Source organism: Anolis carolinensis, chromosome 4 (genome assembly GCF_035594765.1).
Source record: "Anolis carolinensis isolate JA03-04 chromosome 4, rAnoCar3.1.pri, whole genome shotgun sequence".
NCBI classification, from domain to species: Eukaryota; Metazoa; Chordata; class Lepidosauria; order Squamata; family Dactyloidae; genus Anolis; species Anolis carolinensis.
The window spans coordinates 130,238,217-130,253,045 of NC_085844.1; the positions used below are offsets into that span (position 1 = coordinate 130,238,217).

Here is a 14,829-nt window from a genome sequence, read left to right on the forward strand (position 1 = left end):
TGGACGCTGCTGCCTGCTTGGACGGTTGATTAATCCACATCATATCCCCCTGAAATCAGTGGGAACGCATCAAAGCCACCCAGATGTGGGCAAAACATGGCCTGGAGGATTATCTACCCCCTTAATTCATGTTATGACATTGCGCGCGGTTGGAAACGGGAGGGACCTGAATGCCCGCAAACGCCTTGGCAAAGGAAGCTGTGGGGCTGACCAACGGAGGGAAAGGCCCCAACAAAGTGGATTATTGCCGCAAAAGTCCTGCTTCCCACCAGTACTCGATGGCCATGTGACACGGGCTTCTATGGGATTCTACAGCTTTGGACTCCAAACCAAAGCGTCACTTCTTTCGGCTAATGAAAAAGAAGGCTCCAGAGGAGACGGCACCAAAAGCCCTTGCGCTAAGAGTACTTGAGAGAAAAGGGACACTGGGAGATGGGGGCAAAGCGATTGGCACAGCTTTGGCAGCTTTTGGGGTCTTAATCCTGGTACAAATAATAATAATAATAACAACAACAACAACAACAATAATGCAAAGACTTGGGATTTCAAGGGGAAGATACATCGCCGGAGACAAGACGCTGAATGGTTGTCTCTGTCCTCCTCCGCCTCCAATGTCCCTTTGTAGCGCCAAGCTGCCAGGGCAACAAAAGTCCAAATCTGGACTCAACGGGGACAAAGCAAAGGCCCATGTCATGCCTAGCCAGCCTGTTGCTAAGATGGATGTAGCCTGCTGATCGAAGACCCAAGAAATAAATAGACCCCTGCCGCTCTCCTCATGTAGTTCCCATCATCCACATGATGTCCCTTGCCATCCCAAGCCTTTCAAGAGGGGTAAAAAGAGCCTTGCATAGTCTCCAGGCCTGGTTTGGGGATGGAAGCAAATATTGACAAGACATCTTGGACCCCTTGTCCTATTGGATGCCCCCTGCCAGCCTTTGGAGAGTGCCAATGCCCATATTTCTTCTAATTATTAACATATTACTGTATTATTGTCATTATCATGAACATTAATAACAACATATTAATAGGCTAGTATAATTATCAGGTATATTATGATATAATATTAATAAATTTAATATATTACTCTCATTATCATGAACATTAATAACAACATATTAATAGGTTATTATCATTATCAGGTATAGTATTAATAAAATTAATATATTATTCTCATTGTCATGAACATTAATGACAACATATCAATAAGGGTGATATATTATTAATAACATATTATCATATTACTATCCTTATCAGGAAGATTACAATACATTATTAATAACATAGTAATATGATTCTCATGATCATGATTATTATTAACAATAACATATTAATAAGGGTGATATATTATTAATAACCAATTATTAGGATATGTTATTCATAACATAGTAATATAGTTACCATGATCATGGTTATTATTAATAACATATTAGTAATATGCTATTATTATTAATAATATTACTATTAATAAGGGTGGATTATTATTATTATTATTATTATTATTATTATTATTATCATGAATATGAAGAATACCCTATCAATAACGATGATCTACAATATATGATTATTAACAATAATAATAATATTTATTATCATGTATTGTTATTATTATTTGTGATATTGAGGTGAGGTCAAGATGGGCAGTGCCTGAGGAACGAATGCAGTTTGGCCCCACTTTAACTGCCAACATGGCGCAAGGCTATGGAATCTGAAGGCTTCCAAACATATGGCAACCATTCAATGCTCCAAAGAAAACCATACAAAACAGGATCCATGAAGACAAAGCACATTAGACAATATAAACAACCTAAGTAAACAACCTAACTAGATTCGATAACCTTGCGCCATGAGGACAGCGATGTCAGACTGCATTCATATCATAACGCAGACGCACCCTATATTTATACGTATTGATTTCAAACTGAATATATTGATCATCTCTGACCAAAACGTTGGAGAAAGGTAACCCTGAAGTAACCCATTCACTTTTATAATAATAATAATAATAATAATAATAATAATAATAATAATAATATTAAATTTTATTTATACCCTGCCACCATCTCGCAGCTCACAATGTTACAAAAGTAACAACACAAATACATTAGCACAAAATGCACAGGTTAAAACACAGTAAGATAATAAAACAAAAGTTAATACAACAGAATAGTATCAAACAACCACCAATACAGTTCAGTCAACTTCATAGGTGGGGGGGACTGTAGCAGCAATATAAAATAGAATCATTAGATTAAAATACCCCAATAAGAGGGACCTATTAAAATTCAGATTAGAATTATAATGAGGCTGGTCATCCAATGGCTGTCTCTCCAAAGGCCAACGTAAACATCCACATTTTTAGTTGTTTTTTAAAGGACTGTAGAGAGGGCGCCAACCTAATCTCCCTAGGGAGGGAGTTCCAGAGCCGGGGGGCCACGGCCGAGAAGGCCCTCTCTCTAGTCCCCACCAGACGTATCTGTGAAGAAGGCGGAAGCAAGAGAAGGGCCTCCCCGGAGGATCTCAGAGATCATGTAGGTTCATAAGGGACAATGCAGTCACAAAGATAGGCAGGTCCCAAACCATTTAGAGCTTTATAGGTAATAACCTGCACCTTGAATTGGGCTTGGAATATTATCGGCAGCCAGTGAAGCTGCTTGAACAGGGGGGTTGACCGCTCCCTGTAAGCAGCTCCAGTTAGTAACCTTGCTGCCGACCATTGTACCAACTACAATTTCCGGACCGTCTTCAAGGGCAGCCCTACATAGAGCGCGTTACAGTAATCCATCCTTGAGGTAACTAGAGCGTGGACCACCGTGGTCAAGCCAGACTTCTCAAGGTACGGCTGCAGTTGGTGCACAAGTTTTAATTGTGCAAAGGCCCTCCCAGCCACCGCCAGCACCTGAGCGTCAAGTGACAGCGATGAATCCAGAAGGACCCCCGAACTGCGGACCTGCGCCTTCAGGAAGAGTGTGACCCCGTCAAGCACAGGTAGCCACCCTATGCCCCAATCGGTCGAACAACTGACCTGGAGGACCTCTGTCTTATCAGGATTAAGCCTCAACTTGTTGGCCCTCATCCAGCCCATCACAGTGGCTAGACACTGGTCAAGGATCCGAGGGGCTTCCTTGGAAGTAGGTGGAAAGGAGTAGTGGAGTTGAGTGTCATCTGCGTAGAGATGGCACCGAACTCCAAAACCCCGGATGACCTCGCCCAGTGGTTTCATGTAGATATTAAAAAGCATGGGGGAAAGGATAGAACCTTGTGGGACCCCACAGGTCAAAGGCCAGGGGTCCGAGCAGGTATCCCCCAGCTTCACCATCTTGGGTACGACCCTCCAAAGGAATGGAGCCATTGTAGAGCAGTGCCCCCAATCCCCATTCCTGAGAGCCGACCCAGAAGGATACCATGGTTGAAAGCCGCTGAGATGTCTAAGAGAACCAACAGGGACACACTCCCCCTGTCAAGTTCTCTACGGAGGTCATCCACCAAGGCAACCAAAGCCGTCTCAGTGCCGTGACCAGGCGTGGAGCCAGACTGCAATGGGTCAAGATAATCGGTGTCATCCAAGAATCCCTGGAGCTGAGAGGCCACCACTCGCTCCAGAACCTTGCCTAAGAATGGGAGGTTTGAAATTGGTCGATAGTTCGATAGAATAGAGGAATCAAGGAATGCCTTTTTTAGAATTGGTCTGATAGTTGCCTGTTTCAGGCTGGTTGGAAAATGCCCTTATTCCAGTGAGGCACTGATAATCCTCAAAAAACAATCGACCAACCCGCTGGCAAGCTTTATAAGCCAGGTAGGGCAAGGATCTAGAGTGCATGTGATTGGCCTCACAGCTCCAAGGATCTTGTCCACTTCATCAGGCCAAACAAGTTGAAACAAATCCATCAAGATGGAATCGACAGATGTTCTAGGTACCTCATCTGGAACTGGTTGGCGTCCAAGTCGGAGCGTAATCGAGCGACTTTATCTGCAAAATGATGCACGAACTCGCTGCATCGAGCGACCGAGTTGTCAGGGGGCTCCTCCACCTCATGAGGATGAAGGAGCTCCTGGACAACCCAGAACAATTCTGCAGGTCTATTAGTTGCAGACGTGATGCGGGCAGTCGAGAAATCTTTTCTGGCTGCCTGCAATGCCACAGAGTAGGCCTTAATGGAGGCTCTAGCCCGTGTTCGGTCGGTGAGGCTCCGAGTCTTTCGCCACTTGCACTCTAGTCCCCGCCTCGCCTGCTTCATTGAAGCCAGCTCCTCGGTGAACCAAGGAGCTGACCTGGCTCTGTGGAGCGAGAGGGGGCATTCGGGGGTGATCGTGTCAAGAGCCCTGGCCATCTCGGTGTTATAGAGATCAACCAGGGTCTCAACAGGATCGTCAGTTGACATGACAGGAAGTTCCCCAAGAGACATCAGGAATCCATCCGGATCCATAAGTCTCCTGGGACGGACCATCTTAATTGGTCCACCACCCCCTGTGGAGATTTGGAGCAACAGTAAGTCTAACGCTGACCAGATGATGATCGGTCCATGACAATGGAAGAATATTTGGCTCTTCCACACCGATTTGTCCACCGTCCATCACAATACCCTTCTAAGGAAGAAGCGCCTGGTTGGAAAAGGGTGGGTGGGGGGATTTAGGGTGCTGATTCAGAAAATTGCATTGGGTAGATCACATCAGCTCTGGTTTCTGATACAGAACATATGCCATCCAGTAGTCGCCATCTGCTCGTCCACAGAAAACCACATTCAATCATATAGAGCTGATCTGGTCTAGCCAATGCAACAGTCAGCTCAGCTCTACAGAAAGGAGCAGAAATAAAATATAAAATAAAATAGAGGGAGAAGGTTCACGGACTGGATTTTCGTTCTCATGGCCCACTGCTGGGCCGCGGCCCACGGGTTGGGGACCACTGCTCTCAGGAGATTACCAACCTATCTTCCTCAAATCTACATAGATTAGGATTGGTTGATAATGCAGCTAACTCAGAAATTCGGTGTGCAGACATAATAGCTACCAAAAATGGGGCCTTATAGAATAAAAATGTCAAAGTAGATGACTTGAATGGTTCAAATGACCTGTTAATTTATTCAGCACTAGGTTTAAATCTCTGTGTTGCTGGGAAACTTGCTAAAGTTGCTCCTCTCAGAAATCTCTTGACATATAGATGATCCATTAAGGGAACATCCTCCAATCTCACGACTGTGGACAAAGCTGGCACCTGCCTTTTCTATGCATTTGGTTTCAGGACTTTAGACAAACCATCTTGGAGAAACTGCAAAATGTTTTTCACATTAACCTGTCAAATCACGTCATTCACATTACACCAATTTACAAATGTCCTCCAAGTCATATGATAAATATTTTGGATGGCCTTTTTTCTTGATGCCATAATGGTTCCAATCACTGCCTTTGAATAACCACACTTGGTTAAATTCACCCTCTCAATGCACACAGATTCAGCCACTGGGGATCTTGATGGAATATTGGACCCTGTGATAACAAACCCAGATTCTTTGGTAACTTGACTGGCTCGGATTGACATATGCAACATGTCTGTGAATCAAGGTCTCTGTGGCCAATACAAAGCTATCAACACCACATTGGCTTTCTGTTGAATCTTTTTCAACACTCTTGGAATTATCTGAATTATCACCTATTCTACCACCAAGGCATTGTGACCGTCTGCTCTCAGACTCCCATCTATTGAGTAAAATCTTTGTAGCTTGCAATTCATTTCATGTGCGAATGGTCCAAATGGACCAGTAATGGACCAAATGAGCTGTTCAGATGCTCAAATATATCCGTTCTGAGTGACTACACCCCTGGATGAACATAATTGTAACTGAGGAAATCCACCCAAATGTTTAGGGACCCTTTCAAATACATTGCTGTAATGGACTTCAGATGTTTTTCTGCCCATCTCATTAGATTATTTGACTCTTTTATCAATGGGATTCACCAAAGTTCCCTTTGATTTGATACATAAGCACATGCTGTTACATATTTATGTGTCTGCCCCTGACCTCATTCATAAAACTGAGAAGAGCCAATCTCACAGCCTTCAGTTCTAAATAATTTATATTGTGGACCTTGTCCACTGGAGTCCACAAAACCTGTGCCATCTTAACTGATAAAGTATCTTCTTTAATATTTTTGTATTTTCTTCGTAAAATGTGCTTGGATTAAATCCCCTTCTATGTGTTTCTGCTTTTGTTCTGTTCATGAGTACTGCTGTACAATATTCACAAACATGGACTGCAAATAACATTTGAACTATGGTATAAATGACCCTCAAGGTCATATTATTCTGGTCTTTCCAATACATAGCAGTCACTGTGGCTTTGTTAATGTTTCTATGGAACACTGGAGGGCTGCAAACTGCTAGTGTGCTGCCGCCCCTCTTTCTCTGATTGATGGCCATCTGAGCAGTGCTTTCTGTTCAGTCTTTTTATAAGGGCTAATTTCATTAGTAATTATTTTCTCCTTTTTTCCTTTTCCCATTGCTCTTTTTGAGCCTCTGGTAGACCTTGTTTTCTCAACTTCACTTTCATTTGATATTAAAAATATTATTTTTAATTCTTGTTTACGCTCTTCCTTAGTGACGCGCTGAGAAGTAGTCAACAGGGCAGCTTTTTTTCTGGTTGCTGCCATTCCTTGATCTGCTTTTCAGCCATCGCTTAGACCAAAATATATATTCCTCTTTCAAACTTTCACCATCCAAAGTTATTTCTATTCTTTAAATCAATTTGTTAAGGAGGAGAGCAAAGCATCTCTGTCGGTTGTGCAGGAGATTAAAAAACTGACAGAGGAGAGGGAATCAATGGAATAAATGGAAAAAGAACGTTGGTTCCTGTGGTCGGCTAAATAGCCTATCCGTGGTGGATTGCTCCTCGTGCCACCCCGAGAATGACACATTTAGTACTATCTTTCAAATACAAAGTACAAAATTTGATCCTTTTCTACAATTCTTCATTAAATTGAGAAATTAGCCATTCTGTAACTTAAAAAGTAGAGGAATGTGTACCTCGAAGTAGCTGTTCTTGCTTGACAACCAGCCCCTGGTACTTCTTAAATGTCTTCTCACATTCTTTTTTCAGGGTTTGATTATCAGGATCTTCATCAAGTGAATTTTGGAGTTAAGGATATGCTCAATGTGACAGGTTGAGGAGGATCTTGAAATATCTGCCACCACTCTCGCTGCATTTCTAGACTTGCCTCACTATGGACAACAACTTTTACAGGTGTCAGGAGATGCAGATGCCCCCCAAAAGCCAATACACAGCTGGCAGCTGCATTGGATATGGCACTAAAGAATATGGATACTGAAATCACACTAGGAGGTAGGGACCATTGACACAGCAAGGAGTTTATAAGGGATACAAGGGGACAGATAGGAAGAGATAAATGGAGACAGGAGGAGACAGAAAAGATGCTGAGAGGAAGGATAGTGGAAGAGTGACAGAGAATAATGGAAGGTAAGATGAGGAAGAGGTGGGCAAAGTGAGAGAGCATGAGTTGGTAGGAATGGTAGACTGAAAGTGGACGTGGAAAGGAAGATGATACAAAGAGAGGGTCTGGATAAAGGGAGTGAACGGAGACAAATGATACAGGAAATTGGCTGGAGGAGAGAGGAACAGAGGGATTCAATGGTAATGCAGAAGAGGATATTAAATAAATGAGAAGTTTCAGTGGGAAGAGTAAGGGAAGAATGGAGGAAGGAAATATTCAGGTGAGATGGAGGAAGGATATGGAAACTCTGGATAGCCAGGAAAAGAGATAGCTTGCCCTGGTAACTTTATGATCATCCCTGCTTCTTGAATCTGTGGGGTTCTTTTGGGATGTAAAGGCAGAAGCCTTTTTCATTTTGTGGGAGATTCTGGTTTATTGCCTTACCTGCAGACTGTGACTAAAGAATAAACATACATATACTCTAACCTCAGTGACTCCAGGTGCATTAACACAGAATGAATTCCCAGGTCTGGGCTGCCCCCCCGCCCTCCTGATTGTGGAGGAGGTGTGAGACCATGCTCACCACATCAGAACAAAAACACAATCTGGAAAAATAGTGTTTGATCACAACCAGATGTGTACGGCCTGTATGAAAAAGAGCAGCCTAACGGGATGAAATCTGATAGCTGCTGAAAATATAACAATCACGTCAATAAAGAAATGTGCACATTACAGCTATATAAGATTTCCTTTCTCAACATTATACAAGTAATGAAGACTTAATTTTTAATACTACCAAAGATTAAAATTCACAAACATGAGTGAGAAATCAGCAATCTTGAGGGAATCTGAAGATTTGAATAGTATTTTAAAAATACTTCAGAAAAATTTCTAAATGTGGATGGACTCCCAAATTAGCCCAGAGAAGGCAGAATATTAATGAATATTGAAGGATGAAGACAGAATGAGACACCACGAAAAAGAACACAGTGGGACTATGAAACTCTATTGCTGCAGGAACTAAATATCTATTACAAAAAACGTTAAGCTCATTTTGGTAATAATTACAAAATGAAAGGATATCAGCTTTCTTCTTCTTGGTGAGTTCTTCCTGCCAAAGCTCATGTCTCTTCAACTCATGATCAATTATGTTCATGCAGAGAGCTCCAATTTTATAGTGAGTGATGAGTCCATGAAACTGAGTAAAGCTGTATTAAGAAAAGAAAAATTAAACAATGTGAAAACTCCAAAGCAGTATAATTGGCTTTACGTTAAAACCTCTATCACTTGATACCCCAACCACATAGACTTAGTAATCATAGTAAGGGTTATTCCATTCTATACCAAGCACCAGGGTGTTATAATAATGATACCAATGTTTGAATACTTGCTCAGCAAGGAAACCCACATCGGTGACCTAGGGCAAGTCATCCCCTACAACCCCAAGAAAACCACAAACTGAATAAATCTTGCAAAGAAAACCCCATGTCAGGGGTGCCATGAGTTGAAGTGATCTTGAAGGCATAATAACAATTGCAACAACATTTTCTCCATTAAAAATATTTCCCCTCTCAAACACATCCATATACATAACAAATGAAACATACCTAGAGAAGCAGAAGAAAATATAAATTATATTAGTAGCAAGTTCTACACTTTGTTTCCAGTCTTCTCGCAGAACTCTGGCCAAAGCACCCAGTGCAGTTTCTATAAAGTGAGGAGAAAGTGTGATGGGTCCCAGAATCAGACTGCAGTATGTCCAGCTAATTTCCTTATATTTAAACTGAATATACCTATATGATGCACTGTTAACATGTTTTCTACTTTTGTCTAAACAAAAGAGCAGAAGCTTCTATAAGCAAACATGAAGATAAATCCCAGCTTCACACATACACATATTATTTAGCTGCCAATGAACAGGAAAGGGATCTTGGGATTGCAGCAGACAACTCAATGAAAATGGCAATGAAGCATGCTGCTGCTTCTGCTGTAAAAGAAAAAAACTAAAACCACTTTCCATATTGGGTGCAGGTGTGTTCATCTGTGCCTTCAAGTTGCTTATTGATGTATAGTGACCCCATGAATTTCATAGGGTTTTCTTAGGCAAGGAATGCTCAGCAGTAATGTTGACAGTCTCTTCCTCTGAAACATATTTCCTACTGCACCTGGTATTTACTGGCAGTCTCCCATACAGGTACACAGGATTAATAATGGACTATCAAAATTATGCTGGAGAGGATGTGGAGCATTAGGAGATTGGAAACATGTGACTCTCATGTCCAAAGATACAAAAATTTTGTGAAGTGGTCTTACCCTGAATATGCAAAATAATGGGGGGGGGGGTGTCCACTTTTGAGAGGCATTACTGCTCATCTCCTTATTTGAAAACAAAAATGAGAATCTACTGAGCAAGGACCTTATAATACATGTGAGATGTGCTGCAAGGATGGTCATAAAACGGAAGAAATACAGAATTGGACAAACAGCTTTATCTGAAAAATTAACATACAAAGTAAGATTAGAGAGAGGAAAAATAAAAGAGGATTTGTTCAAGGGCATATGGGCCATTTATTAGCTGTATGTGCCAAAGTAATAGCAAATTTGAACTAACAAATCAAGTAAAATTTGGGTTAAATGATTAGGAGAAGATATATTTATTATCACAAAAGTTAAATAATAGAGTAATACAAATGACAGGCAAGTAGTCTGTAAATGTCTGTGACTTGGGGGGGGGAGAGTGGTTGGGATAATATTTAATTTGAAAGTACTACATTTGAATAGGCTTGAGGGATCTTAGAGCTAAACATACCATATTTCATAGCATAATTATCATCATCGCATAATAGTCATACCCTCATTTATTGGGTCCATACAGCCAGGAAAGCTCACAACAACCCTGTGATTCTGGCCATGAAAGCCTTTGACAGAATAATAATTTGATTGCTGAATTAAATGTCCCTAGTTGCTTGCCCAAGAAAACCCCATGAAATCCACTGGGTACCAATGAGTAACAAGAAGACAGTTAACAAACACAAACAGGTTAAAACTGAACAGCTTCTTCAACTTCTTACTGCCAAGACAAAAGAATTTTTCAACGTTTGTAAGACAATGACTGAAATATAGTTAGCTAACATAAGTGAGTCATTATGACACATATGCCTAATGAGATTTTTAAGAATAAGTAATCATGCTATCTGATATGCACATGGGCTACTAAACTTTCTTTGAGGAAAATGTTGATCTAGCACTATTATTAATCTTAAATTAAAATCACCATTAAGCAGAAGTTCTTCCAGATTATCAGGATTTCTGGCCAGCTGAAGAATAAGTGCAGAACCACGGACCTTATCAGGAATATCTTCATAAAGTAACTCAATATATTCATCCATGTCATTGATATTGGCTACTTCATCAATCTGAAAACATCATGTAAAGAAAAATATTTCTGAGAAAACTGCAGATAGCCTCACTTTATTTGAAATGAAAACCCATAGCTGTGCAGTAATCTGACTTGGGTAAAAATTATTAACGTGAATGCTCCTACCTCCATCCCTTCAAAAGGTGGTGGATCTTTTGGCTTACTGGATTTTTCTTTTTTTTCTGGAAAACAAATTAGGAATCATGACTTTAAAAGTTCACTAAAATCTCAACTTATTTAAATGCTAACCTACGTCAACATTAAAAATGTAGTAAAAACTGAATAGTGTGAAGTAACGTGGACTGTCTACAGACGTCACACCAAACTCCTGGAGCGTTTCCATCAGCGTTGCCTCAGGAAAATCCTGCAAATCTCTTGGGAAGACAGGCGGACAAATGTCAGTGTGCTGGAAGAAGCAAAGACCACCAGCATTGAAGCAATGCTCCTACACCATCAACTCCGCTGGACTGGCCACGTTGTCCGAATGCCTGATCACCGTCTCCCAAAGCAGTTACTCTACTCCGAACTCAAGAATGGGAAACGGAATGTTGGTGGACAGGAAAAGAGATTTAAAGATGGGCTCAAAGCCAACCTTAAAAACTGTGGCATAGACACTGAGAACTGGGAAGCCCTGGCCCTTGAACGCTCTAATTGGAGGTCAGCTGTAACCAGCAGCGCTGCGGAGTTCGAAGAGGCACAAACGGAGGGCTTAAGGGAGAAACGTGCCAAGAGGAAGGAGCGTCAAGCTAACCCCGACCGGGACCGCCTTTCACCTGGAAACCGATGTCCTCACTGCGGGAGAACATGCGGGTCAAGGATAGGTCTCTTCAGCCACCTAAGAACCCACCCCCAAGACACCAAGGATGGAAGACAATTGTCCTCAAGCTACGAGGGATCGCCTAAGTAAGTAAGTAAGTAAGTAAGTATATACCTGCAAAGTTACAGATAGTGAATGCTAATGATAAGACAGAGTCCAAAAGGCAGTGATGTACTCATTCTTTAAAACTTTTTAAAATCCTTTTTTGGTTGATCAAAGAAAAATATTTCCACAACACAGATTTTGGAAGTTCTATAAATGCATATCATGTGTAGTATTCTACATTTCTCATTGTTTAAATTCATTTTGTTAGTTTGGGCCCAACTTTCTAATCTATGGTCATTTGGATTCTGATTATGTTTTCTGGAGTATTAGCTATCCCTCCCAATTTGGTGTCATATTGAACCCAACAAGCCTGCCCTCTAAACATTCATTCAAATCATTAATAAAGATGTTTAACTGCACTGGGCTCAGGACCGAACACTGCAGCACTCAGTTAGTCACTTATTTCCAGGATGAAGAGGAACCATTGGGGAGCATCCTATAGGTTTGGTAATTCAATGACAAATCCATCTAACAGTACCATTGCCTAGCCCACATTTTACTAATTGGTTTGCAAGAAGATCATGAGGGACTTTATCAAAAGCCATACTGAAAAAGAAAGGACATTAACTACAGGAAAGGAGATTCCACCTGAACATCAGGAAGAACTTCCTAACTGTGAGAGCTGTTCGGCACTGGAACTCTCTGCCCTGGAATGTGGTGGAGTGTGATGACTCATGGGCCATGTAGTCCCGTTCCTAGTACTGTTGTGACAGATGAAGAGGAAAACTTGGGTTTCCCACCGTTTCTGCCAGATTTGGAGCCCTTGCAGCTGCAGGATGTTTGCCCACAAGAAGTCAGCCAAACAAGCCTTGAGGAGAAATCTCCCCCATTTTCTCGCCGCCTTTATTATAATCAAGATAGACACGCTCGGGAGGCGACTCGCCGAAGCGCCCGGATAGCTGCCAGACGATTAGATGATTAAGTCTGTTTCCCTTGGGAAAGTTTAAGGAGTCCTGCATCTGGACAGTATAGGTTTCGGTTCTTGTTCCCCAGAGAAAGTGTGCTTTGGCGGGAAAACAAGATCCTATATAGATGTTTGGCCACAAAGGATTCCTTGCGGAGTCAATTCATCAGCTCGTGGAGTGAGATCGTGTGTAGACTTCGTACCCCAGTTCCCAGCTCCTGAACCAAGTTTCCAGCCCTGCCTTGTTCCACGGATTTCTATGGACTCAGTTCTTGTTCCACGATTGTCTTGTTTCAAGTTGGACCTTGCCAAGTCTCAAGTCTTGCCTTGCCTTGCGTTTTAAACCACGGACCCTGTTTCTCGGATTCCAGCCTTGTTTTCCCCTCCTTCGGATTTACCTTGAGCCTCAAAGACTATGGACAGTTCCCCACACTATTGCTTGCTAAATAGTGTGTGTTTCGGTGAAGTGGATTATAACTTTGGACTTTAATATCATATATTGGACATTGCTTTCCTGGACTATATTTGACCTTTCCTGAAGGGTCTACTTCTGGACTATATTCTACACTTGTTTTTATTGACTTTATATAATTCTTTAATAAAGATATTAGATAGATTCTGGCCTCTGCGTATGGTTATTGGTGCTCTGCAGCCTGGGTCCTGACATGGAGGCTCCTTCTTTGGAGGCTTTTAAGCAGAGGCTGGATGGCCATCTGTCGGGGGTGCTTTGAATGACATCTTCCTGCTTCTTAGCAGGGGGTTGGACTGGATGGCCCGTGAGGTCGCTTCCAACTCTATGATTCTATAATTCTATGAAATCAAGATATGCTACATCCTCAGCATCCCCTGAATCTACCAAGCTTGTAACGCTATTGAAAAAAGATATAAGGATCTGGCATGACATGTCTTTGAGAAATCCATGCTGACATTTAGTGATCACAGTATTCCTTTCTAAGTGATTGCAGACTGCCTCCTTCATGATCTGCTCCAAAAAATTTTCCTGTTATTGATGTTTAAAAGACTCTGTAAAATAGATGGAATCTAATTTACTTTTTTAGTTTTTCAGTAATGTTTTCCACATCTAGCTCATTAAACATGGAAAATCTGAAAATGTACCGTGACCCTTTAGTATCCACTGTGGTTTATTTCCAGGGCAGCTTCCTCATTTCAAAGGATACCAAAATCTAAGGTTGCTTAAGTCCCATTATATACAAAGGTGTAGTAAAATGATGCCGTTTTGTATAAAATTGGCAAAATCTAGGTTTGCTTTTTGGAATTTTAAAAATATGTATTTTCAACCATGGATGGTTGAATCTGTAGTTACAGAATCTGTGGATTCAGAGGGCTGACTGTATGTTCCATAACAAGATGCCCATCTATGTTTCTTGATTAAACAAAGAAAGTTTTATTATTTCAATATTAATATATTTCACTAATCAAGATCTTGAAGTTGTAACAGTTTTTCCTAAGGGATTAGAGCCTAGTTTTCAAATTGACTTCATCTCTTAAATACTTTTAAAATATTGGGACCCTGACAATGGACCACTTACCCACCTTTTGCAGATGAAGTATCTCTACGGTTTTGTAGGTAATAGAGCAACTGTTCCACTTCTGCTAGTTTGGAGGGGTGAATAAGCTTGCATTCCTCCACCACTTTCCGAGCCAGGGAAGAAATGTCGGTGTTTGCATTGAGACTCTTTAACCGAATACTATAAAATATAATGAGAATGTTTACATTTAGGTTATTAACCCAATATTTAAGCCACATTAAACCAGCACTATGCTGTGGTACGCACCCAAGACTTAAATTGGCATTATTACGGTCTGGTGATAAGACAAAATCTGAGGTGAAAAAGCTCACCATTACAAAAGGAGCTAGAAAAGGGATTTCTTTCTTTCCTTTACCCCTAACAAGGTTTACACACTACCAAAGATTTTATTTTTTGTTAAAGCAGGTCTTTTAAATCAATACCTCCAAGCAAACCTAGATTTTGTATCTTTTTCAAAACAGTTGCAAGTGCCCCACTTTAATATCAATGATGACTAAAAGTTCCTGCGAAGGCTAAGAAGATTCGACATATGTAACATTAGGTCCCATCCTGATTATCTTTTTACTTACTTGGACACAATATAATTATATGC

At 41.1% G+C, this 14,829-nt stretch overlaps 1 protein-coding gene across 3 annotated transcripts in view; it reads right to left on the reverse strand.

The window, feature by feature from the left end:
- The window catches only part of kifap3 (kinesin associated protein 3), a 56,370-nt gene that overhangs the window by 35,162 nt on the left and 6,379 nt on the right, over positions 1-14,829 (reverse strand). For all 3 annotated transcript variants that reach the window (XM_062977792.1, XM_062977794.1, XM_062977793.1), the window contains exons 3-8: positions 14,242-14,396; positions 10,988-11,043; positions 10,718-10,859; positions 9,051-9,150; positions 8,527-8,651; positions 7,019-7,117 (exon numbers count right to left, since the gene is read on the reverse strand). In XM_062977792.1, coding sequence (XP_062833862.1) covers positions 7,019-7,117; positions 8,527-8,651; positions 9,051-9,150; positions 10,718-10,859; positions 10,988-11,043; positions 14,242-14,396 — 677 coding nt within the window. The remainder of the gene's footprint in view (positions 1-7,018; positions 7,118-8,526; positions 8,652-9,050; positions 9,151-10,717; positions 10,860-10,987; positions 11,044-14,241; positions 14,397-14,829) is intronic.